The sequence below is a fragment of the Gambusia affinis genome, linkage group LG05 (assembly GCF_019740435.1).
Source record: "Gambusia affinis linkage group LG05, SWU_Gaff_1.0, whole genome shotgun sequence".
In the NCBI taxonomy this organism is placed as follows: Eukaryota; Metazoa; Chordata; class Actinopteri; order Cyprinodontiformes; family Poeciliidae; genus Gambusia; species Gambusia affinis.
Genome location: NC_057872.1, coordinates 11,947,128 through 11,973,344, shown reverse-complemented (window position 1 = coordinate 11,973,344; position 26,217 = coordinate 11,947,128). Strand labels below are relative to the sequence as shown.

General features: G+C 37.2%; 2 protein-coding genes across 9 annotated transcripts in view; both read left to right on the top strand.

Annotated features, from left to right (window-relative positions):
- The first annotated feature begins 640 nt into the window (after positions 1 to 640).
- On the top strand, positions 641 to 5,852 carry mal2 (mal, T cell differentiation protein 2). Its single transcript, XM_044116125.1, has 4 exons — positions 641 to 1,034; positions 2,289 to 2,459; positions 4,119 to 4,319; positions 4,846 to 5,852. The coding sequence occupies exons 1-4, from the start codon at positions 918 to 920 to the stop codon at positions 4,915 to 4,917; spliced, it is 561 nt and encodes a 186-aa protein (XP_043972060.1). The 5' UTR covers positions 641 to 917; the 3' UTR covers positions 4,918 to 5,852.
- A 1,533-nt stretch (positions 5,853 to 7,385) lies between these two features.
- LOC122831060 (protein MTSS 1-like) overlaps positions 7,386 to 26,217 on the top strand; it is a 45,329-nt gene continuing 26,497 nt past the window's right edge. For 3 of the 8 annotated variants that reach the window (XM_044116981.1, XM_044116977.1, XM_044116978.1), the window contains exons 1-3: positions 8,299 to 8,804; positions 12,029 to 12,090; positions 18,426 to 18,499. In XM_044116981.1, the coding sequence (XP_043972916.1) occupies positions 8,733 to 8,804; positions 12,029 to 12,090; positions 18,426 to 18,499 (208 nt within the window). In that variant the 5' untranslated portion in view covers positions 8,299 to 8,732. Of the gene's footprint in view, positions 7,405 to 8,297; positions 8,805 to 12,028; positions 12,091 to 18,425; positions 18,500 to 26,217 lie in introns of those variants that run through there. The other 5 variants (XM_044116980.1, XM_044116974.1, XM_044116976.1 and 2 more) reach the window with 4 other exon arrangements.

Below are 26,217 nucleotides of genomic sequence, written 5' to 3'. Positions count from 1 at the left end.
TACAATGAATCATAAAAAATTCATTCTTTTCATAAAATACATTTTCTTTACTGTAAATGCATGAAAAAGTGTCGATTGTTTCTAATCAATACTCTTCTCAAAGCTCAGACCTCAAACTGTTATTTACTTACAACATGTCTGTGCTTCACACTGCTTCTGCATGTTGACGTTTAAGCAGATCACACTCATTGTCTCTCAGCTTTCATGTAATTTAACGTTAAGCAGGATTTAGATGGGGAATGTCAGATTTGCAGCCTTATCTGCTGGTAGATGTAATAGTTCACGAAGAGAATAAAGTGTTCTAACTGGAAACTGCTGCCTTCACTTGGAGTCGGATAAAAGATCAGCAGGTGAAGGCAGCAGACCTTTACGATATTAAAGCAGTATTGTCCTGTGTTGAGATCGAGAGTGTGGAATTATCCAAATAATGAACTTAGTTATTTGCTCACAAAATTTATTGTGAAATTTATGTTAGGTATGAAGAAATGGAAGTAACGTAATTACTTCCACAGAGTAACTACTTTCCATTTAAATGCTGAATTAGTAGTCCAGGTGTGAAAATCAATGTGTTGATACCATTCCGAGTTTATCTGAACCTATTTTAAATAAAAGAATAAAAAATAATAATAAACTTAAAGGCTTTTTTCTGGTTCCTAGCATGAAGTTGAAAGAAGGCTTTCTGGATCTAGAAACTTCCCTGCCTTCCTTGAATGCATCATCGCTTTCCAAGGAGTGGCAGCTGCACCTGTCCAACCTGTTCGGGGGATACATGACTCCAAAGGAATTTCTCCCCCTTCTTCCGTCTTTTGTTTAGCGGCGAGTTTTCCTCTTTCTTTTTTTTTTTTCTTTCCTGAGTGTGGACCGAGTGAGAGCCAGAGAAGAGGAGAAGGGGAGGCAGATAGAAGACAGATAAAGAGATGTCGGAACCAGCCGCAAACCCCGCCGCCACCTCGTTTCCAACGCCAACTATTTCATTACCTTTGGGACTGGAGGTGTTGAGGACTTACTCTGGAGTCCTTGTCTGTTTGGAAATAGTAAGTAATATTTTGCAAAAGGTTGTTTCGGGTCATATATGTACATATAGTTATCCAGAGTGTAAATAGTTGTCATTTCTTTAGAATTGTATTGCTAACTATTGTGAATAGAGTAATCTAATACCTTTTTATTCGGTACTGAGGAATTGCTTGGTGTCAGAGTCATAAACAAAACAAACCAGTTCTCCGTGATTGACGTAGGTGAGACTTATTGCTTTGAAGATAAATTTGACTTGCAGCTATAATAACGGGGTAGTTTATGCTTTTAGACGTTTATTTTATTCCTATTTCACTGACTGCTTTTGTTATCATGATTCGCGTTACTGCTGCATTTATGACGGCTATGGCAACCCATTGGTTCTGGTTTGTCCCTGCACTATAATGCCCTTTGACCTGCAAGGTGACCTCTGCATTGATTTTATATATAACCAATAATCATTAGGATAATTTTACTTTTAACTGGAAACACCTTTACTACTGAAGGCTTTTACTGACCTATGGGTGGAAACATTGGCATTCAATTATGAATGTACTTTAATCTAAAACCATCCAACTGTAGCTCCAGCTTTATCTTTAGGGCCATTTTCCTGGAGGAAGGGAATACTCAGCCTCAGCATTAAGCGTTTTCAGCCACAACTGTATCCAACATCTGTCTGCTGTGTTCTTGGTCTTTATTATGCTGTTCTTCTTTAATGGATTAAAAGCAAACCTCTGAGAGCTCCACAGAATAGTTGACACTATAAAAAAAAAAAAAAGGGATTCAGAAAGGCAATGGCTTGCATCAGAATTTATTTAGTTAGGGTAATTGTAATAAAGGAGGCTTAATAGAAAAATGCATGACACAGGGTTGCATTTTTGAAGGGAAAAAAATCAACATAGTTTTACACAACCTAGATAAAATTTATACCTCAACTCAAATATCCAATTCTGGCAAAAACCCAGTGATTACAAGCTGACCTCATGTTACAGTATGCACACACCTTGTCTTCACTGAAAAAGATTCATTCATTTTTCATGCAAATTGTTTGGAGTGTTATCAACTTATGGCAGTCCAATCTACTTTCTTTATTAAGCTAACAACTATCTTGCAATAACGCATACTGCGTTTAGAAAGTTGAACTTTTCCCCTTTTATGTAATTTTTTTTATCTTTTTTTTTTCCGAAAACCAATCCAAAAGAGCAGCAAGGGCATCACATCTAAACAAAATCACCACTTTGGAGAGTTTTTCTAATGATATTTCTTTCTATTCCTAGTTATTCGGTGCTCTGGTATGGATCCTGGTGGCCTCTTCCAACGTGCCCGTGCCTCTGCTGCAGGGCTGGGTGATGTTTGTGTCCGTCACCGCCTTCTTCCTCTCCTCTTTTTACCTCACTCTGCTCGTCACTGGTTTGGCTGACCGCATCAACACAGACTGGAACTTCTTGGTAAGTGATGCACTTAAAAAAGAAAAAAAAAACTCAACCTATTTGTGTCTCCTGCTTGTCATTTCTCTTTTTGTCCTTAATCACACGTCAGGCTGTTTGTATGTCTACCACCTCCTCTCTGCAAGTTACATATTACATGCATTTCAGAACTTCCTGGAACTAAACGAGACCTTTAGAGAGATATTCAAATGTCACACAAATATTTTGGTCATCAACTGTAAATTTAACGGTATGAGTATACTATTATATTACTCGTGGTAAGGTCTCTCTTTGATTCAAGAACCAATCTTTAGTCCCACCAGATATAGTGTAAAAGCTAAACATAGGGTAAGTATTCAAACTGGCCTTTAAGAAATTTAAAGAGGAGAATGAGATTTATATTGTTACATTTTATGAAAGCATGGCAAGACAGTGTTGCAAAGCACCATTGGGGAGACCATGGTCTACCCGTTTGAAACGGGTCGTCTCAAAAGCCACTTCATTCAATCATGTTGATTGGTGCTTTTAAGGCAGAGATGTGATTGAGTGGAAAAACTCAGAGGACATCAAACAACTCATCAAGCAACATGATATTAAACTATATTAAACTCAAGAGTAACAATATTTCCTCAGGTTTTCTGAAGATTTTTGAAGGTTTTTTTATTTTTGCTTCTTTCCTCTCAATTATTATTTGATTTAAAGTTTACACATAACAGCAAGATGAGCAGTGAACCAGTTTGAAATTAAGTTTCAAACTGCAACTGGTAACAGAAGGATGGCTCCGGTGTCAGAGCGTTGTTGGAACCTTTTCTGTCAAAGTCGCAATAAAAACCTGACAAATCATATTCTACTATCATGATCTACTTTTGCAAAGTCGTAAAAACTCTGTTTATGTTCATGAAGTTTAAAAAAATGCATCAAACAGGTTGCAAAAGGCCTGGCACAGAAAGCATATTTCACATCTTTCCAGGTCTTTTCAGGTAGTCTTTTGCATACAGTCATCAGACTGGATGAACAATATAAAAATAGATCATTTCTATCAAAAATAAAAATGCATCTAGGAGTGAGAAAGCATGGTGTTTTTACGTTATGTCACTGTAAGTGGCCTCACATCTGGATCAAGTCTGGACTCTCAGACAGAGCTAGCCTTTCCTTCGGCTCCACACCCCGTTCCAAGAAGTAGCCGGGAGTGTAGGGTTGTTTGTTTTCAGCAGAACAATGAGTGACATGGATGATGAGCTCACATCGAAACACAACAAAGGGCTCCTTCTTGTCCAGCCACGCTCACAGTAGTCAAAAACAAACTCTCATTAACCCTCCTTCTTCAGACACACCCCATCTCATTCTTCCCTCTCTCTCTTTTATCTCTTTTAGGCGTCTTTGTCTGACTTTTCTTGTATTTTGTTTTTCTGATTTGATCTCAGTTGTATCTTTTCTCTTTTAGTTGCAAGATATTTTGAAAGGCTCCGTCTTTGAAAAATATAAATTGGACTCAGCAGTGTCCAGTCGGCATAAATATTTACTTATTCTTGAACATGGGTGCTGTATTTAGAATTAATATATTCTAAATGTTTATATAAAATCGAACTCAGTTCGTTCCTGAAGATATTCATGGCTAAAATATAAGTTTTCAACATTTTATTCCAATTATTTCACATAAATTTCCCTTGTTTTTCTCAGGATGTCTTCTACCACTTTCTAGCTTTGCTGTTCTACTTTGCTGCATTTGTGTTGGAGGCGGCAACAACAGCAGCGAATGGGGGAGCTCACATCAACACGCTCCCAAACAGCACTGACTCAGTCCTGTGCATAACCTACCCTCGGGGCAACATTTTCACATTGCTGAGCTACAGGGAGTACAGCATTAATGTGGCAGCCACGGTCAGTTCATTTTTACATAAGTCATAAAATTAACTTCTTAATTATAAGTTTCTCAATCTAAGGAGCTGCAGTAAAATAGTAAAGATGCAGATTTACATTTGGTTGACAATAGAGCATATATTATTTATTAAGAGGTTTCAGAGAAAGCTATGTAAATATTAGGGTAAGTTAGGGTAATTATTTAAGGGTATGGTTTTCTTTCTCAGTGAGTGAAAAATTTAACAGTGTTGACATTTAAAAATAATTACAGTTCTCAGCCTGCATATTATATAAAAAGGCATATAAGCCTTTTTAATTTTAACTGTCTGACATTAATTCAGACTAATAGTTTCCTGTTTAAACTCAGGATTTATTTTGTTATGATGAACAAAATTATGTATTTTCTAAATGCCAATCTGAGTTTTATTGAGAATGTATTAATTATTTTAAAGTTTAGCTTTTTACTTTTACTATTTCTGTTTACTATATAAGATATAGTTTAAAGTTTGTTTTTGTTGGCTTACTTGTATTTTTTCCTTTGTCCCAGATATTTGCCTTTGTGGTAACTCTTTGCTACGGCGGCAGTATGGTGATGGGATTCAAGAGATGGAGGAAGTGACTAGGAGAATGAACATACATCTGCATCTACATCTGCATTATGATGTCAGTGTGTCTGACAGACAAAAACAAACTCAATTCAGTAATTCATCGACGTCCATTTTTTTTTCAGTGAAGCACATCATTTATTATCTTCCTAATATGACCCTTTTGTCAGATAGCAAAGCCTACTTCAAGCAAAAATGAAGAAATTTCTTTATTGGAAAAAAATTCTTTGACACCCCATGGGGACAGGTCTTACAGAAGTCCTTCAGACAAAACACAATGGGAATTAGAAAGGGAACAGGGAGGGCTTTGTACTTTAATTTAGCATTTTAAGACTTTAAAAGATGAAAACAATGCATGAAAAATTTTTTTTTTTTACTCATGGCATTTTAAAGATGACCCATTTTGCTTTTAAAACATATTTTTAGCAGCGTATTTTGTTGATGAGTTGAAAAAACATATGTGGTATCACTGGGTGTTGCTTTGAGGACTGTCAGATATTCTCAATAAACTTGAGAATAAATGTTTTTCTTCTCAGTATTATAGCAAACACACTGAATTAAACTTTGTCATATATACCGTAAATGTCAGGATTAGAAATTAAACTAGGTTAATCTGTGAATCTGGCAGTTTATCATAAATTAATCATACAATCCTTTCAGCAAGAAAAACACACAAAAAGGGTAAAATATTTCAAACATCTGTCTATGTTGATCATTTTGTTAAGTATGTTCTGAAAAGCCTTGTATTAGTATTTGGTGTTTATATTTAACTTTGTATTATTTAACTGCTTTAATCTAACCGATTCTAAATGCCATGTGATTCATAATCATTTATTCTGCACTGTTGTTTGGACTATTAATTTATGAGAGTTTTAGATTAAACATTTGTTTTGACTAATGCTACTTTTGAAAACAGAAATGCATTTTGGAACTAAAGAAATAAAATATATTAAGCCTTGCATGTGGTTTATTATGGGGTATAGTATAGATATGTTAACATGGAGTAACCAACAAAAATAAGATTATAAATCCTACTCATATGAGCTTTTAGCATGCCAAAATCTTATTAGAAGTGAACTATTGAGTTTTCTTTCAGGAGTATCAGCAGTATTACTCCTGACTTTTCCCACTCCTTTGTTTTTTATATTATACAAACAGCACATAACTTAGATTCATATGAAATCTAGAAAGAAAAAAAACACGTGTATCTAATAAACTAGCATCACAGTTGAATAATCAAGCATCCTAATTAGAACAGAAACATGCTAAAAAAAAAACTTAAGATAAACCAGTACATTAGTCATATATGTACTCACAAACACTGGTGCACATTCCACCTATTCAGCTGTACTTGTGGGCTTCTGTGTCACATATTTACACCCAAAGGAAAACGTAAGTCATAGTGTAAAAGTCTCACGTTTGCAGAATTTATAATCAATTTAAAAAGTAGAGCATAAAATGAGAAATACTATATACTATTAAGGAGCTGTTTAAAAAGCCAGTGATTGTGGCTCTGGTGATCTGGTTAAAAACTGCTAACCGAATAATTGTACTCAAATCAAAGGTTGGAAATTTCTATATTGACATGGTGCTACTGCAATAAAAGATCCATTCGATTTATATGAGCTCATCTTTATCAGGGTGATTGTAGAGTTTGGAAAAATGTCAGCTTGGTGAAACCAAAAAACAAGTTTATATCGATGAAGGACAACAAATTGCTTAGGTTGTTTTGTCTGTTATTATTTATTATTTTTTAGGAGCTGAATTGAGAACAAATTTTGACAGAATGGAGGGGAGGAGGTTCACCTGAAGAATCTGTTGACAAGAGACATTGCCCAGTCTAAAGGATTTGAAGAACTTTTACTGCGTAGGCAAATATTATCAAGTCAATATATGGCATACTGATTCAATCTCTTACCAAATAGAATGTGTCAAAAGATACTTCACCAGATATAAGTTTAAGGATATGTATTACTTTTGCAATGAGGTTAATTTCTTATTTTCTTGTCTTCAAAAGGACTTGTACCACGCAGTGGTAGCATTCATTTTAAAATTCGCTGTTATGAACTATGACGACCCATGCCGCTATTGGCTCAAAGAACGTGGATCTACGTTCTTTGATTGGCTGCAACAGGCGGCGGCCAGCTGGCCACACGCGGAACGGAAGCTTGGTCCGTGGTGCTGAAAGTGAACGCGTCTCCTGAGTTTGACATTTATTATGAGTCTCCGAGACCATGTCGCTACCAAAAAAGATAAGGACGACAGACATTAGAAGTTATTTCGCTACCTCGGCTGTAAGTATAGTGAGTGGACCCATAAGTTAGATATCTATCACGCAGCGCATTTGTTGTAAAGTCCGGTGTTTAGTAAGATCAGCACTGAATGTGAGGTAGAATAGGTCTGTTAATTATGTAATATTTTTTTTCACATAGGATGCTCAGACAGCAGAGCAAGGGGCAGAGCAGAACGATGGAGAGGTGGCTGGAGCTTCAGGGCTCCAGGTGAGGAAAAAGGAAAAGGAAAAAGTAAAGTGTTCTTGAACTGATCTGCTGAGTATGACTGTATCTGGTTGTATACACAAGATGTATGATCAAGTTATGGTTATGGTTGGGGGGAGGGGGTTATTAAGCCAATGTGGTAAGTTGTAAGGTCCCACCAAAGTTGTAAGGTCCCACCAAAGTTGTAAGGTCCCACCAAAACTTAGACCAAACCTACGCCCTTGTGTGAAAGTAATGAAACAGACTCGCAATTTCACAAATTTGCCCGAAACTCTGAGGGGACCCAACTCAAGCGGCTGAATGGTGTAATATTTATTTAGGCCACTAGGTGACCTCCTTTTTCTTCAGTAAATTTTTTAAGATGCAAGCTCTGGTTTTTATCAATTGTTTCCCTTTCCCATGCAACAGCAAATCCTCGCTTTTTAAATAGAAATATAAAACTGAATTCTGGATATTTTTTTAATTCAATGCTAAGAAAATATATAGTTTAATATTTGTGTGTTAAAAACAAAACAAATCAATCACTCGAAATATTAGCTTGTTAGGTTGTATCTATATGCCTTTGGTTCTTGCCAGAACTATGCCAGAATACAGCCAATTTGATGTACGTGCATGTTTTCTTCACGTGCGGGTGACAAACCGGATGTGTATGAATAAACTTTCACAATAAGACAATATCGCGTGACGACTATCGAATATTTCAAGCAAATTGTGTTTACATTTATGACTATATTCAGATTTAATATATATGTATACATGTACCCGATTCTAAGTATTTGGTAGTGTTTTAAATAGTTGTAACCAGGCATCAAATCTCATTTTAATGTTCGAGGAGCTTTTATTTTGACGAATACTGTTTATAGGATGTACATTTATAAATTGGGAAAGCTTGAGTATCTCAATGTTCTCAGTTTTGGAAGCATAGAGAGAGCGAGCACAGTGGGTGTTTACTTACCTGACGGGGTACAGAGAAGCATTACCGTAGGAGCATTTTGGATTAGATTCATTCATTATCAGACTGGTACAGATTGAATTCCCAGTCTAGTCATGGATATAAACGAGGCGTCGTGGAGGGAAAAATGGGGTTTAAATTTATCTTTTTTTCCAAACAGCTTCTTTTGATTTTAAGCGCTGCACCCGAGCAGGACTGGACTGTGTTTTTAAACACACCTGGCTGCGGTAAAAACTGATTTTTCTCAGTTTTCTCGCAGTAGAAAGTTTAATTGTTCGCTTGGTCCTCCTTGTTCAGACTTTTTGGGAAGTTTTGGCTCCCTTGGGCAGCGGAGGCGACTGGCGGAGTCAGGACTGACCACTGGAGCTGGTCCTGAAAAATGGAGGCTGTTATCGAGAAGGAATGCAGCGCTCTCGGAGGACTCTTCCAGACAGTCATTGGAGACATGAAAGTAAGCTAAAGAAACTTTTAAGAGCACAATTGGTGTTAACGTAAAACAAAAAAATCCCCCAAGCCGCCTGAACTAAATTGTTTTAACTTAAACTGATGTACCAGCCGACCTTTAGTGAAAAACCAACTAAGTTTACGTGGTAAGAGAGGTAGTTACAGAGTTGAGTTGAACTAAAATATACTTTTTTGGATTAGAGTTGAGTAGAGCTATTATTCTTTCTAACATTAATGGCAGTATGTTTGGACTGTGCTCCAGTTATAACATTGGATACCTTTTTGATCCAACTTGAAATAAATACAGCAGCCATCACTTTGACTCTCCAACTAGGACAGTCAGAATTGGGGCATATAACTTTTTATGGTATTCTTGTCACTGTGAGACCATTTACACCCTCCCCAGCTGTTGTATTTGCCTGAAGGCACGCTGGAATGTAGCTAGCTATATGGGCAGAAAATTACCCACAAGGTAGGAAGACTTTGACATGCTCGGGTCAAATGTCCAGCCTCTGGGTCTGCTGGAGTGAAGGAGTTTGTTATGAATACAGCTGAGGTATTCAGCACCTCAGTGTCCCATACCGCTCTGCTTGTCCCTCTCTGTAACTTACTGGTAACATGGTGCCAGATAGTAGTGAGGACATGCAAATACTGAGAGTATTTTTGTCTTCAAATGAAGTATTAAAATTTCCATTCATAAATTTTATGGCACAACTGATAAGAGAATGTATTTTTGCAGGCTACACTGGCTTTCTATATTTCAGCTTGAAGTGGTTTTTGTGAGCAGGAACTGCATTACATTTAGTATTTAAAGTATCTGTAACAGCACTCACATTATCTTTACGTTTCCCTTTTTTTTAAATCATGCTATACCCACGAAACTCAATGTATCCTATTGGGATTTGTGCGACTGCATCAGAAAGTAGTGCATAATAAAGTAAAAGTGTACGATGCATGGTTTTCAAATCTGTTGACAAACAAGCATCTGGAACTTGTGGCATCCATTTGTGTTCTGTGGGTACACTCAACTGCCTTCTCAAGTCAGCTAATTAGTTAATTGAGTCCACCTGGGTTTAGGTATGACAAGCTTATTTTAAGCTCAGAGGTTTTTTCTAGAATTGCCAACAGATGGCATCATGGAGATCAAGGAATATACCAGTTTTGTGGTATGGTTATAGGAAAAACATCTCACTGAGCACATCACAGTTCAGTCATTCATCTGAAAATGAAAAGAGAGATTGGCATAGCTGCAGACCTACAAAGACCTGTAGGTCCGCTTAGACTGACTAGCAGAAGAAGTGGACACTGGAAGACGGTGCTATGGTCCAGTGAGACTAAATGTGAACCTTTTTGGCCTATATATAAATGTCATTGATCGATGGAAGCAAACACTGCACTCTCAAAACAATGGAACATAGTGGTGGCAGCGTCATGCTGTGAAGATGCTTTTAAGCTGGGAAAGAGAATCTGGTCAAAATTAGTAGGAAGACTGATGGAGATCATTCCTGGAAGAAAATCAGTTGGAAGCTGCAAAATACTCAAGGCCGGTGCCGATTCTAACCATCTAACAGGAAAATGACTCTGAAGCTTCAATGAAATATGTTAGAATTTCCCAGTCAAAGCCCAAATCCAATTTGTGGCAACCCTAGAAAATTACCCATCAGCTATGCTTACCCGTTGAACCTGACTGTATTTGAGCAATTTTGTAAAAAGAAATGGGTAAAAACTTCAGTCTGCAGATGTTCAAAGCTAGTGCAAACGGCTCCAAAGACCTTCTAGGAGCTAATGGGAGCAAAGGGTAGTGCTGCAAAGAATTTATTCTGGGGTGCTTGATTGTAAACTTGTCTGGTCTATCACATAAAATCCCATTAGATACATGCAGGGTTTTTGTTGTAATGCAATAGATTTCAAAAAAATTTTTTGTTCTTTTTAGAAGTACAAAAATTTACAAGGTTTCATAAAAAAAAACTTTCCATTTCTAATGACTGGTAGCTCCTTGGTGCCAACATAAAAAGGGACACAGTACAGTGATAATTCCTAGTAGCTCAGGTAGATATGAAAATAAGGGTCATAAATGTACAACCTTGCACAATCCAGCACAGGAACATATCTTGTTACATATATTATTCATTTTCGAAAAACACTTTGTAAGCTACTTCAGGACAAAACCCAAATTACTGAATGGTCAAAGTGACTGGGTTTGCTTGTTTATGTATACATTTGACATTCAAACTTCATAACATTGTGCAGCCTGTTAGGTGACCTTATGTTTAATAACCTGAACTTCTTCAAGGTCTAGTCTGTCAACAAGTAATGGGAAAAGTATAGGAAGTCAAAGTGAAGCTTAGAAGTGACTGTATTAAAAGGATGTTAGGTTAAAAATAAATAGAGTGAAGGATTGTTTCCATGCAAAATGTGCAAGTTTGCTGTAGAAATGCACCAAAAGGTGCAGTGATTATGTAATGCGAAGAAATTTGGACCGTGGGTCAAATGAGTCGACTTAATTGTTGGGTGTTATGTTTGACAGTACAATATGACATTCCTCAGGCCCCCGATACTAGTTCCAAAGCAGTGACAAAATGCACAGATTCTTTAGGGAGCTTTCTCTCTTGCTTACAAACTTGTCAGCCTTCTCTCTCTCTCATTCATTTGGCCTTGTTCTCTGCAACTGTTTGGGTACAGAGCTCTTCATCTGCTTTTTTTAGTCCAGAAATTTTGAAGAAGAAAAAAAAAAACTGTCCCATCTGGACCTGGACTCATTATACCATAGCATTAGTGCACTCATTGTTTTGGATTGTTTCCAAAGGAGGCCCATGACCCATTTTGCAGCCTAACACGCAAGGAGGACATGATGGTAATCGCTATTTTACTCTTAAAAATGGCATAAGTCTGACTTTAATGGAAGTTAATTAAACATAGGTTTCAGGAAATAATTTGAAACTATAGTACTAGATTTTCCTCTTTTTTTTTGTAAACAAATTGTAGCCTGATATCTTAAAATCATGAAACAATCAGGTCTAATTGCAAGTATTATTAAAATTTAATGTTAGAAATGACTCAACAGGGCTGCGTTCATGAGAAAACCCAAGCTGGCGTTAACTCTGTTCAGGTGAGGCCAGGCATCAGGATTGGGCCATACGTTTTAAACTGTTATGTTCATAACTGTGAGAAAAAGAAAATCTGTTCTGACGGTGAAATTGCATCATGCCTTTTATATCTCTGTTCCCACAGAGCAGCAGCCCTATCTGGGAAGATTTTATCACCAAGGCAGGAAAACTGCAGTCACAGCTCAGGTGAGTGTGTGACAATGTGCACATATTACATGTTTGAATGTTTGTTCAAGTCTTAATAATAAGCAAAACATAAAATATATCTTAAACTACATGGGAGCAGAAATTACGTAAAAAAAAAATAATAATTTCTATTAATTTCAGCAATGCAGGTTCTTGTTTGGATATTTTAATTTGTGGCACCATTTAGTCTGTTTTTTTCTTCATTATGTGTAATAATATAGACTTTTAATAAAGGAAGAAGCCTATATGTAAAACAAAATCTAAATATTTATAAACAACTGGTAAAAATGGTAGATATGTGTGGAGAGATGTTATCCAAATTTATTATAATCAACCACATTCCGTAGTAACTTCAGTGAATTGTTGCCAGAAGCCGTTTCAGCCCTCCTTTTACCAATCATATCAGTGGAGCTCATGCACATCTTATATGCCTAACAGATTTAATTTTCCTTTTTCGTTTAGGGAAATTATGTATAACCTTGAACAAAATGTTGAAAGGAACTAAAATTATAAAAGTAGTTCATTTGTTTTGTTAAAAATATGCAGCATATGTTACAGTTTTGTCCAGAGACATTCCTTCGGTGCCGTAGCAATCAAATCAGTTGAACCATATGCCTCCTAACCAGAAACCCAATTTTGCAACTGATTTTGTACCTAATCTGCGCTTTTACTGTAGCCATGTAGCCTTTAATAACAACAATTATGTTTACAGAAATGCTTTCTTTCCCAACACTAATTGCAGCATCCTTATGTAAACTTCAATCACTTTTTGTCTTATTTAATTCATCTTCTAAAGAGTGTAAATGTATACAGCTTCAGGCGTAATCGTTTCAAGTCCTTGTAAACAGCAGTCACCTCTCCTAGTTGGGTTTAAGTGGCCACGTGTCAGAAGACAAACAACTTATGACAACAAAAATGGAAGCTCTTTGTCCAAGAAGCACGGCAGATACAGACATCCCGTGGTTTTAATTATTCTTTGATTAACTGTGCATGGCATTTCCCCAGCAGTGTAGGTGTCCATGCGTCCTCATGCTGACACTTACTGACAGCTGTATAAAGGTTCAGTGACACAATAGTAATCGCCCGGGTGCGCTTGGTGTCTCATTGTTCTGTTTACCTCTCTATTAAGGTTGATTATTGCTGAAATGTTATTCGACTCTCTCCATCATTCAGGGGTCAAATATGTGACCCTGCCATCCAAAATGTCCAAGGAGTATTTGTTAACCTGTTGCTAATGACAGGTTAACAAATACTAATGACTGGCAGTTTTAAAAGTACCATGTTAAAGTTTGGTCATCAGGTGAGTGTTAAAAAAACAAACGAATTTCTTGACATCCCCTGGGAAAACTAAGTGTGACCTATAGCAATATGGAGCTGCATTACAGTTAGTGTCATCTTTGTCCACATGTGTTTTGCTTTCCAAACAAGTTATAAAGGGGCTATGTATGAGAATTAAAATGTCTGCAGTTACTCCTTCTGACTGTCTTTGGAACTTAATGGTTAATAGCTCTTTCATAAATAGAGAATGCATTCATATAGATCCATTAAGATCATGGGTAAGAGCTACTGCTTCAAATGTTTCCCTCCAGATATTTGTTAATAATGTAGATTTGATAAAATGTGCAACTCGGAATAATTCTTACCGACTCCCATTTACCGTTTCTGTGTGTTAAAAACAAAAATACGCGTTGTTAGTTTAAGAGTCCATATGCACACAAAAACAAATCAGCCACATTATGAGTAGGAGCAGTAGAAGCCATTGCATTTAAATGCAGTCTGTGTTCTCCCAGAATCACTCAATGAGTGCTTTCAGAAATGTTTACTTCCTGCTTTACACTGAATATCATTCATGGAAAGATGACTACTCTGTGGTATATTTAGACTAGACTTTTCCAGGTGAAGTACAGCCTGCGAGCTGGTCCCAGCAGAGCAGTGGTTATGACATTAGGCTGTGTGTTGAGATTTTGCTTCCTTTATGCTGTGTATGCCAACATGTCTTGTTTTTGGAAACTAACATGTAAGATCATTTCTGTCCATTCTTAGACCTGCTTCCAATCTTTTTTTCTTTTGCACTTTTCTGTTTTCCTTGAACCTCTAATTGATGGACCTCTGTAATCTGTTTGGAAACTGGACTATTCTGAGCAACTAACACATGCATGTAGTAAAACACAAACACACCCACCTTCTCATCTTGGTCTGGATAAGTTACCAGCTAGTAGTGGTAGAAGCATATGTCACTGGGTGTATTGCAGCCAAAGGCAGTCTACTCTGTAATTAAGCCCCTCTGCTCCCTTTACAAAGCAGCCAGCATATGAGCCAATTACAGTGTAGTGACAGTTTGGTGAGGTTTCATTTCCTTTAAAATAAATAAATGTGTTTTCTGGTAATGGAAATGGATCCCTCTGACACATGCTTTAACATTAGGTAATTTCTCTGTAAATCTACTTTTTTTGTGGTTGTATCAGTTGAGCTACAAGTTCATACAGTGCTGAAGCACTAAAGGGAATATTTCAAATGTCTTCTGAAGTTCTGATCTAAAGTTGGTGTTTTATATCTGATGCAGGTTCTTACTGTACGAGGATACCTTAAACACTAAGTACTCACTGTGTGATAAGTCCTGCATAATTATGTTTCTGAGACAAGTTCAGCCAATTCAACCTCTTTCTATGATTCACATTTACTAGAGTCACATTCCAGCTCCAGCTTCTCTAAGAATAGATGAGAGCAGCAGGACTGAATGTATCATTGTCGTAAAGAGTACTCTGCTGTACTGTGGCGTTCTCTGCAGGGAGTTCAGATTGGCCTGGCCAAGGCCTTGTGGAATAGATATGTTAAAGTCATTCCTCTTGACTTATTGCAGGGGTGTGTATAGATTTTAAAACCAGTGGTAGCAGTCAGATCCTTGTTGGAATATGGCTCACGGCTTAAGCTCTTGCTGTAAATACAGTGCCTTAGAAAAGCATTCACACCCTTCGAGATGTTTTAGTTTTTGTCGCTTAGCAACTGCAAACGTCAAGGTGATTTGGTAGTATTTATGTCATAAACAATCTATACTCTCCCTTTGCTCTGATACTTCTAAATAAAACTCAGGGACTTGTCTTCTGAAGTCTTATATTTAGTAGAGAGAATCTACCTGTGTGTAATTTACGCTCAGTATGAGTGGAGCAGGTTTGTGACGCCAGAGAACAGTTAGAGAACATTAATGAATTAATGGCATTACAAAGTCCAAAGAACTGCTCATGGATGAAGTTGTAGAATTGTCACAAGAAGAGAAGGGTCATAAGTCAACATCTCAATCCCCCACAGCGCTGGAATCAACTATTAAAAAACACTTTGGAACAACTTCTTAGGTGCAGAGACCCACAGCTCGGGTGGGATGATCTGTAGACAGGAATAGTGTTGGAATAGCAAGTCTGGACTTTTGTAGAAGAATAACCAGAACAAAGGCATAAGAAGTTCAAGTTTAGGTCTGTCTTAAAAACAAGTAGATTTTATGGGGAAAATAATGGAACTACATAACTAAATACATGGCAGTTCTGGAAAGCACTATACATCCAGTCTCGCTGAGCTTGAGCTGTTTTGCAAATAAGATGATAATAAGCATCTAGATGAGTAAAGCTGGTGGAGACATACCCAAAAAGACATGTTGCTGTATCTACTGCAGTAGGTGTCTCTGTAAAGTACTACTTCAGTGAGTCCGAATACAATTCAGGTTCCCATTAGTAAAAACAACCCCTCAAAACCATGTTTCACTTTTCTTCCACTTCAAAGTTTGCACCCTCTTATGATAAAATTCTATTAAAATATGTTGAAATTTGTTGTAATTGAAAGATTTCAAGGAACTTTAGCAGTGCACCTGTAACGGAAAGCAATGATGGCACCATGACTCGGAGCTGAAACAAGGATGCTGAATTTTTGCCTGCACAAGAAAATAAGTAACAAATGTAACATTTGTTCATCCGCAGTTGAAATGTTAATTAAACTAATCATTATAATTGCCTTTAAGTATTGGCGGATTGCAATCATCGTTCCTTAACGTTTTGTATTCAGTTGTACTGAAAGCAGGTATTAAGCCACTTATCACACAAATCCACTTTTATTTAATGATTTAATCTTTGGTGAACATGATTTGGCTTCAAGCACCTGAAAAATATCCCTAGACCAGTAAGTGCATGTAATAAATAAGTGGAGCCAGATATCAGAGGCTGTTGTGGTGCCTGTGTGGGGCTTTAAATAGAAAGGCATCTGCGTGTGCCTGTGCGTGTGTTTCTCTTTCCATTTGCTGGACACACCCATGGATCTTCTGGTCAGCTCTCCCACAAAACACCGCCTGTTAACCAATACTGCATTAAGTTTCTGAGTGAAAAGGAAAAGATTGTTCTGTGGAAGAATATTTGGGCTAACCCAGCTTTTGGTTCGCTTTTCTCATTGAGGTCCAGGTTGTGAAAGGCTGCTTTGTGATAACTTGAACACAGAAATCTTTTCTTGCATCTTCTGAAAATACAAGCTGAAAATCACCCGAATCATTCTGTTGTTTATTTATATATATGTATATGGATATAAAATGCTTTTCAAACAAATTAAATATTCAGGTAAAGCGAAAACAGTCTTTAGTCTCTACATAATTGAAATCCTACCCTTATTTTATATTTACCTGATGCCAGCATGTAATGGTGATGGAAATTCCCAAGTCTTTCATGGAGGTTTTCTGTTGCCACATAGAATAACAAGTGTTTGCAAATTACCCACTCGGCATTAGAACAAAAGAGCCTGTGTGAGTGAACAAACTTTGGAAAAATTCTTGACAATTGTGTTACTTTGTGTGGTATGCATCACATACAAGCGGCCTAGTCTCCGTAGCGGGGAGCTCATATATCATGTTCATGCTCCTGTGCACACTAAGCTTCTTTCATCTTCATACTTGTGGTCATAATCCTGCACCGTCTGCTGTTTCTAAAGCAGACCAGCATTTTGGAGGTTAACCAATTACCTTGATTGCTAAAAAGCAGCAAGTTATAAACTTGCATAATAGCTGATCCTTCAAGTACTTAAACAAGAAGCCAGTTGAGTAAGATGGGGTTAATTTTAAAACAAATTCATAATATTTCACTAGTTGTTCACTGATTTATATGGTTAACCGGTCTTGACCCTTTCGTCTGTCTCTGTGCACGTTCAGTATTTTCTCATTTCCTAAATAATAAGATGATGGAAAATTAGGTCAGTTTGGCAATCACTTTACACCCTTTTTATTTTAATGTAGGACTCAACAGAGTTGATCCCACACTGATCCCTTCATTGACCTGGAAGTGAGGCAAACTCAGCGTAATTACAGAGACATTCTTCACTCAGCAGGGCACGTTCAACCTGTAGTTAAAACGCGTGTATTACAGTACATGTTGTTCAGTTGTGAAAACATCAGCCTTGATGAACCTCTATGAAAAGATATTTACAACCTTAAAGATGGTTTGGTTTGACTTTTTTTGCCACACTTGAATGTACCCTGAGTAAATGCAAAAAATGGGTTTTGAGTTGGGATTTCATTTATAAAGGGAACAAAGCTATCCGATTCAACCTGGCCCTGTGTGAAAATATAATTACTACCCTTGGTAAATCATCTGTTTACTTTGATTAATCACATTCTCTTGGTTCAATTTCATGAGTCAATCCCAGGTCAGATTACATTATGCTGGTGAAAATATGATGCGCCTGATCAAAAGAAATTCAAGAACAGACAAGAAACTAATTTAGTGTCAACCAGCACTTTGGGAAATGTTACAAAGCTCTTTTCTAGGGCTTTGGGACTCCAGCTATTCACAATGGGGGTCATTATCCACAAATGGAGAAAACATAAAACAGTGGTGAACTTTCATGGAAGCAGGTGACCTACAGTAACCCTTGATCCTGACTTGTCACTGACATTGGCCCCTCCACCACTCAAAATATCTGTTAATTTGACACATTTGACAGCATTTAGCACAGATTTAAAAAAAAATGTTCTTGTGTTTCAGCCCTCATCTTCCCATTTGCTTTTCTTATTAGCATGTTGGTATGGCTTGCTGGTATCTCTCCTTAGTATGAAAAATATCAGAACAACCCAGTCGGACTTTTCATTGACTATAAGTGCCAAAGCGGCAGCAAGGGCGGCTGTGTGGCAGCCTTGATGCGCTTTATGGGATTAAAAAAAAAAAAAAAGGAAAAACAAAGAAAGCCTGGAAAAGACTGGCTGTTCAGGAAACTTCTCGAACCTCAAGACGGCCAACAAAAGTTATCGTCCATTCTCGTATATTGGGTGAGGAAAGTAATGTTTGCCTCATGAATCTGTTTTCCCGTCTTAGGGCGACAGCGGTGGCCGTCACTATTTTCCTGGATGCTTTCCAGAAAGTGGCCGACCTGGCCACCAACTCAAGAGGTAGGAATAGTCTCTGTAATGTAGTTAACTCAAAATGTTTGACAGCTATGTCACTCTGTCTTTGTAACTGCATTATGTTGGACTCCAGCTCTTCACCCTACGGTGTTTGGAATGCCTGTGGCTCATTGGCTGTATTGTGTGGCTAATAAATCCATCAGTACGCTGTTTGAAGCTCTCTTGTTTGACCTCTGCTCACCTTTTTTCCACTTTCTGTAGCCCAACCCCCCACCTCTTCTACATCTGGGCTCTCTGCTGCTGCTCTGTTTTCATTCTGAATGTGTGAGAGTGGGAAAGTGGTAGAGTAACAGATCTCATCTTTCCCTAGCTTGGACACTTCCAGCCACGCACTGTCCTATTAATAGGAACTGAAACAGACACACATTCATTACCTCAATCACAGGAGTGAGAGTGATAGAGGAGAGAAAAGAGCTGAAGGGCGGTGGGGAGGTGCAGGGAATGATCATCCTCTCCTTCGCCCTCTTAGACTCTATCAGTTTTTTGTTAAAGGGTCCAGATCAGTTAGCTGAGAGGCCTTGCATCACTTTTCCTCTGCCCTTTTCGCACTGACATTGACTTGCAGTCTTTTTCTTTCGTTCAGCAGTGTCACACAGCGCTTGCCATTTGGTGCACTGCGACTCAGGCTTTAGTTAGATTTAAGAAGCAAGGATAGATAGTGAACTACGATTTTCAACATTTATGCACGGCAGGTATTTACCTTCATGTGGGTGTGTGCAGCTGTATTACAACAAGCTCTTTTAACTTATGCAGGTTTCTGCAGTGCATGTCAATCCTCTTAATGTAATCTAAATTGATGTGGAAGGTGGTTTTAAACCCAAAATGTTCTGACTTTTGTTTCTTTATGTTGTGATTAGATGGCTCAGAAAGGCTATGGGTAATTCATGGGCTTCAATCTGACAAAAAGTTAATTTATTACTTCATTACCAAAGCTGAGGATATGTTTTACGATATAATTGTCATTGTTCAGCTCAGTGAAGAGGTCAGGTATGCATGCAGTAATTAAGATTAAAAACATGTTTGCATATACTCTTGTTTTTCAGCTTATCAGCTCTTTATACTGCCATCGATAACTTTGAATTCAAAGAGTCGCTTTCTGTATCTACATTGATTAAAGTACTGAGACAATCTTCTCTTAGCAAGTCATAATTACCAAGAGGCTATTGAGGAATTATATTGAGATGCATTTTAATTCCTGCCTTTTGTTAAAATCTTTTTTTCTTCTATGTTTTGCTGTGTCTGTGTTCTTTCAAGTCTTATCTTTGTTTCTACTCTCATCACTTGGTATTGAAATCAGTAGTTTGGAGCTCAAAGGTAAATGTTTGAAGAGCTATAGTAAAAAAACAACAGCAGTTTATCTTCTGTAACATCAATAAATGTAGCCGTAAAAGTAACCAGGGCACACAGTGAACGTTATTAAAACCCTTAATCAAGAAACTGACCTTTCGGCAGCTTTTGTAAATAGTTTTATTTCCTTGAGAAATTAACATTAATGGTGCCTTATAAAGATTCAGACCTGTCGACTTTATGATACCTCATTAGAGTAAAGTTAATAAGTTTCAAAACAAAACTTTTGACATGTCTATTATGCAGTAGGGAGTCTGAATTCAAACACAAATGAACATAATTTACAACCTTTCCATTTGTAAGTCAACGCACCAACGGGGATCTTCTTTAATCAAATACTTTTGCAATATAATCTATGTTCAAAGCTCAACCTCAAACCTTTTGACCCGTTCTGTTTTAGAAAGCAGACTTGATTTTCTGAAACCATCTGTTTAATTGATTTTATATTCTCTGGGTTTCAACTTTCCATTCATTCAAACTCTTCAAATCTGGTCTGACGTACACTGAGATGTACTTTGGTATATCCAGGCTGCTTTTTCTGCAGACTTTTGAGGAAACCTTACCTCCTGTTTACTCTTCATTGTATACTTCACTTTTCTCTTTTCCTAATTTTCCTTTTGTTTCAGACTAAATTCTCTTGAACACCATTTTTCTTCCTTTAGCTTTTCTTTATTTTAACAGTTTCTGCTGCAAAATTACTGAGCTTTGGTTACTTGATCTGTTTTCAAAATGGACTGGACATTTTTTAAAGCATAATATAATACTGATTGGATGGCCCTGTATGTCAGGAGTTAGAGAACCTGAGCATACTTTTAAAACTTTTAATCCTTTTAAATGTTTATAGTATATGTCAGCTTAAATTCTCTGAGTTATTTTTGTGCAGTCAAGTATAGAGACTAAAACCAGCGTTGTAAAACAAACCAAAACCTTAAAAGGAAGGTGGGAATGTAGGAGAACAGCTATTAGAGAAAAGAGTAACCATATGTCTCTCTGTCTAAATACTTTTCCTTTCACCTGCTTTACTTTTTTCTTTCTTGTGTATACACATTTTATATAAAATATATATGTTTTAATTATGCATTTGTTTTCCATGCAAACCAGTTTTGGAAAATATTTAAAATGTTATGTATTATGTTGGAATACAGTGGCTTTAAGATGACATCCTTGTCGTTAAAAAGCAACTGAAGTATTTTCCTTTCTACCATTGATGTGGAAAGGAAAAATAATTCAATGAAATGAAAAACAAGCAAATTGTTGAGGTAAGAAATGAGGTTTCATTTGTAACTTATAAGTTAAAAAGGATTTAAATGACATAACTGTACAAAGATAGCAGTAAGGAGAAGGGGACAAAACTATCGACAAAAATGTACCGAGCAGGTTTACTTATTGTGGGCCTACAGAGTTGTTGGTGTCTTCAAACAGGGTAACGTTGGGATAGGACAAATTATTTGATTAAATTTTTAACTCATGTGTCTGGTTTATTGAATTAGCATGATTTTAGCCTGACTATAGAAGGATACTCGTAGATCTGGCAGAATGGAACAATGACTTTGACTGTCTGAGAGAGAGACGAAGCTGTTTCCAGGACTTTGCTAAATACGCACTGAAAGGAAACAGAACCTGTTTTGACACGACGGTTTCTCTAAGTAGGTAAAGTGATTATTCCAACTTAAGATGTGATGGTTTAATTACATTGTTAGACTGAACTGCATTTGAGAGACCTTGTCTGCTTCCACGTTTCAAAAGTTGTCTGAACAGGAATAGGATTTTGACTTGGGTTTTCCTTTTCTGGATAAGTATTGGAAAACAAAAGAAAATATGGAGTACATTTTTGCAGTTCTAGAATATTCCCCGTCCCATTGTCTACATGATAACTTTTAATATCTATATCAGTCATAGTTTTGTATTTTTTTTTCTTATGACTGATCCACTTCCTCTTTTTTTATCTTTTCAGATTTTATATTTAAAGCCTGACCATTACAAACATAATTTTGTACATTGTCATGTTGAAATTTTGTTTTTAATCTTTGTAAATGTAATAATGCTGGACTTCGAGGACTTGGAACTGCTAAGATTTGACTTCCATGTGAAATGTGTTGGAAATTGAAACTCTTGTTTTTGTACTCTTATTTTAAAAAAGAGGTGGCAATAATGAACAAGGTCCAACCTTGTATTGTTAGTAGGATTTGCTAAATGAATGTAAATATATTCAAAGTTTAGTTTGTGGCCGTAAAAATCATCAGGTTGAAACAGAAACTGTAGGATTCACTCTTTCATGCTCTCAGTGCTTGAGCTACAAAGAGCTTCAGCCACTGAGTTACCAAACCTGTTTTCTTCCTTTTTTTAAATTTATTTTCTTTACTTTTGAGGTTGTAACAAGCACATCCAGACAAATTGCAGACTAAACTTGTCAATATATTTTCTTCCGTTTTCCTTTCCTCTGAAATCTTGAAGCTTGCTGGATGAAAAACAGGACAAGGGTCCATTGAAGCCATGAAAAAGAGATAACAGGGACATGAGAACATCACAAAAGACCAGCTTCAGAAGTGAATAATCCTCTCTTGTTTCATCAAGCATCAGTTCATTTTCTGTGTGAATCCCCTTCTTTCTTTCTGGTCTCTATCGAGTTACAGACACGTCATAGTTTCCTTCTTTGTGTAACAGCATTATGTCTTTATGTTCTGTGTGCCTGTTGTCTGTTTTTACCTAATTTTCTGTGTATCCTTGGATGCGCATCCACAAAACAAATCTGTAGTATTCAGTTCAACATGAGAGTGTGAGGGGAATGAAGTTTGAGTGATTATTCTGGACTCAGCAGAAGACCTACAAAGAACGAGAGTCTTAATGCTGACACTCCAGTGCACACAGGTAGGCCAGTATTGACCTGAATGACTTTTAGAGGTATGTGTGTGTGGGGGGGGGGGGGGGGGGGGGGATTTTTCAAATTTAAATAAATTTACTGCAAATCATGTCCTCTTTCCTCCCAATTACTTTTCTTAATTTATATTAAACTATGCAAAACAATAGGCTAATTGGCAGCATCATTAAATCTGTTGCTCTCCAACAGTTGGATGCTAAACCACAGATTCATGATCACACACAGCCTGTTCAGATTTTCTCACACCACTCAAGCCATAATAGTTTATTAACAGTCGTAAAAAAAAAAAAAGCTTGTGGGTTGGCAGCTTTTTTTGAAATCTACCGCAGCATGAACTTCTCTGTGTGCTGAGAATATTAGGTGTTCGTCTCTGGCAGTATTAATGCCAGTGGCTCCTATAGCAGCTGCAGGGAAGACTCTCTTTAGACATGTCTGAGTTTGTAGTAATGAAATATACACCTGCCACACAGGCAGCATGTAGAAGCACGCTGGGTCTGTTCAGATAGAAAATAATATTTAGCAGCTGCTAGAATGACTGCGTTTGCCCTGCCCTTAGTTTATTGAATTTTCATTTAAAATCAGGTGTTTTTTGTCTTTTTATTTGTTCTCACACAGCTTTATTTTAGCTAGCTGAATTTATTGTATTCAAATTCTCCTTATAACATAAAGCCAACTCTCAGGACCTGTTTTCTGTCAACAGCGGCAGCAAAATGTGCAGAGGCAGTTTACTAAAACCAATGACCTAAACTAAGAAACTGGAACGCTACACTAATGGTACATGGAGAGTCGGAGGCTGAGCGTTAGGGATACAAGTAGCAGCACAAAAATTTATAAATTGATCTTAAGGTTAATATGAGTGTGTATAATAATCAACAAGACATGGGCAAGTGTGAGGTTCCACTTCATAACAAACTCAAGTACACTTTCTCTAAGAACAATGCATAAAATTAAATATTTGCTAAGTATTTCCAACTTCCAAGTACCGTAAATATTTCCAATAATTATTCCTATTGGTGTTAAAGTAATTAAACATACATACAGTTTGGTTATAAACAATCATACAACGTACATCTTCTTAATTTAGTAGTAGTTTCAGGGACTTATTGTTCAGAAGATAATTCGTCTTTGTTGTGGTTCACCTTACAGAGTCACAAACAACAAGCAGGTATTAGATGAGGGGGGGCTTCTCGGGTCTCTTCTATAAGTAAAACAATTTTTCTCACATATTTCTCACCTCTATAAATGTCTAAAAGCTGCCATCTCTCATATCATCTGCCGTTGAATATCATCCGATTGCCTTTTTCAATGCAAGTGAATACAAAAGTGGAATTATGTTAAACATTTGTGAGGACATAATGTTTTCTCAATCATGTGCATGTGGGAGTCAGGATGGCAGTAATTTTGCACCAGGACACACTTGGTGAAGCAGGTACTGTAGCAGCGGCTTTTAGTTCTTCAACAGATGTCTTTTAGTGTATTTGTGGTATAAAGTAGGGCACAGTATGAAGATGGGTTGACCTGGTCCAGGCTTTCTGAATTTTGATGAAATCAGCTGATAATTTGGTTATGGCTTCTGGGTATTCATGAGTCTGCATGCCAAGAAATTTAATGGTGCAGCTTGTGGTGTGACCCAGTTGTGAGAACATCAAAATATTAAAAAAACGACTTTTCTTGAAAGAAAAATTTCCTAAGCTGTGGAGGATAAAAGCTGGTAATACCTTTTCTCCCTTAAGTACTTCCCCAGGGAAAAGAGGTCGTAAATAACAGATGTCTTTCAAGATTTATCTTCCAAAAATCTAGTAATGTCTGCTGGTTTCTGGGCACAATGTGTGACATGTGGTATGTGTTACCTCTGCCTCTCTTTTTGTACAGATTTAGATTACCGATCTATACAACAACAATCTTTTTTACTATTCAGTGCACGTAATGCCTGAAGGCTGATCAGAAGCTTTACTAAAACAAAACCTAAGGGTGCAATTGTGATTTATGTATAGTAGTTTTTAAAGACGGCCTCTATTAAAAATAAGACTTTTGAGTTATGACTTGCTTTCTTTATACATATATAAAGAAACTTATATTTCTGCAAGCACAGCCTGTACTGTAAACCATAGTCAAAACGCGATACATCCCTTTTGAAAAACAGTCAGCTTTTTTCCTCTTTGGTGCTCCCAGTTCATGCTCGGCCTCTGTTATAGAACAGCCTTCGTCTGAACTAACCCACTTTCTCAGCTCTCTATGTGAGACTGCTCTGTTCTCTGTTTCCAGTTTGGGTCCAAGACTAGCCATGGCTCTGCATAATTCCAATCTTCTGTCCAGGCCAGACCAACATCCTGTCCCCTACACAAGCTCAGGGCCTTTCAGTCAACACACCTCTGCTGCTGTTGACTAGGAATCTTATCCTGGATTTCTTGCAGATCATTGCAGTCAGAAAAATGACCATTTCTGGGGTCAAGTACACAACTTGTAAAACTGAGTTTACTTGAATATTTACAGCTTGGTTTCATAAACCAATTGCAGAAAGAATGCGTTTGTGGGAACATAATCTTCAAAGAAACATAGACCAGAAGTAGATTCCATACTCATCGCTCATGTTTAAATCAATAGCTTATGTTAGATCATTTATACTAGTGCAGTGTTTTGAGCAGTGTTTAGTGCAGTGAATTTATAGCTAGGCAGCTCATTGATATTTATTAAATATTTTCAGTTTTTTCCAGATAATTTTATTGAAGACAGTGCAAAATCTTTTTGAGTGAGGGTGCTTTAGAGCCATACCAGGTACATTTAATATTTGTCTCGCTCAAAGTTTCAGTGAATTCTCAGTGTTTTTTTGTACGTGTGTTTGCAGCTGTCGGTGCTATTTGCTCTCCAGCTTTTGTTTAAACATAAACCTGGTTAGACGAGTGAACTCTGAATCATCTGACATGCATGCAAAGCCAAATTCAAAACACATTTCTCTGGCAAATTAACTTCAGTCTTGTGTCTGAGTCCTTGGCATTGTAGTCCAATGCCTCAAGAGAAGTTTGCTTCTGTTTCTTGTTTCTTTCTTCAAAATGAACATATAACTCACACCAGCAGAGATTTTTTTTGTCTGTTGCAACATTTCCTGATAACATTTTTACTGTTTGTTGATGCGTGTTCCTGGTATAATGGGGACAGCCCTGTCTTGTCTGCTCTGTGGACAAGTTTTCTTTAAACACACAAGTGTTGGAAGTGTGTGTAGGTGTTATCTTGTAGGTATTTGCATCCATCTTCTGGGTGTGCGTGTACTAATTTGTTTACGTTAGGATATTATCTTTGTGTCTAGTTCCTTTTGTGTCTAGCTTCTGTCTCTTTTGTTGGTGGGTGTCAAACTCATAGACCAGTCTACTGTCTGCTTTTGTTCAGGGGAGTGTTTTTACTTACTCGCAATATGTGACACATAAAGTTATCCTCAAAGCACCACTTTACAAGTCACTGTTAACCACCTAGAGTCGCTTTA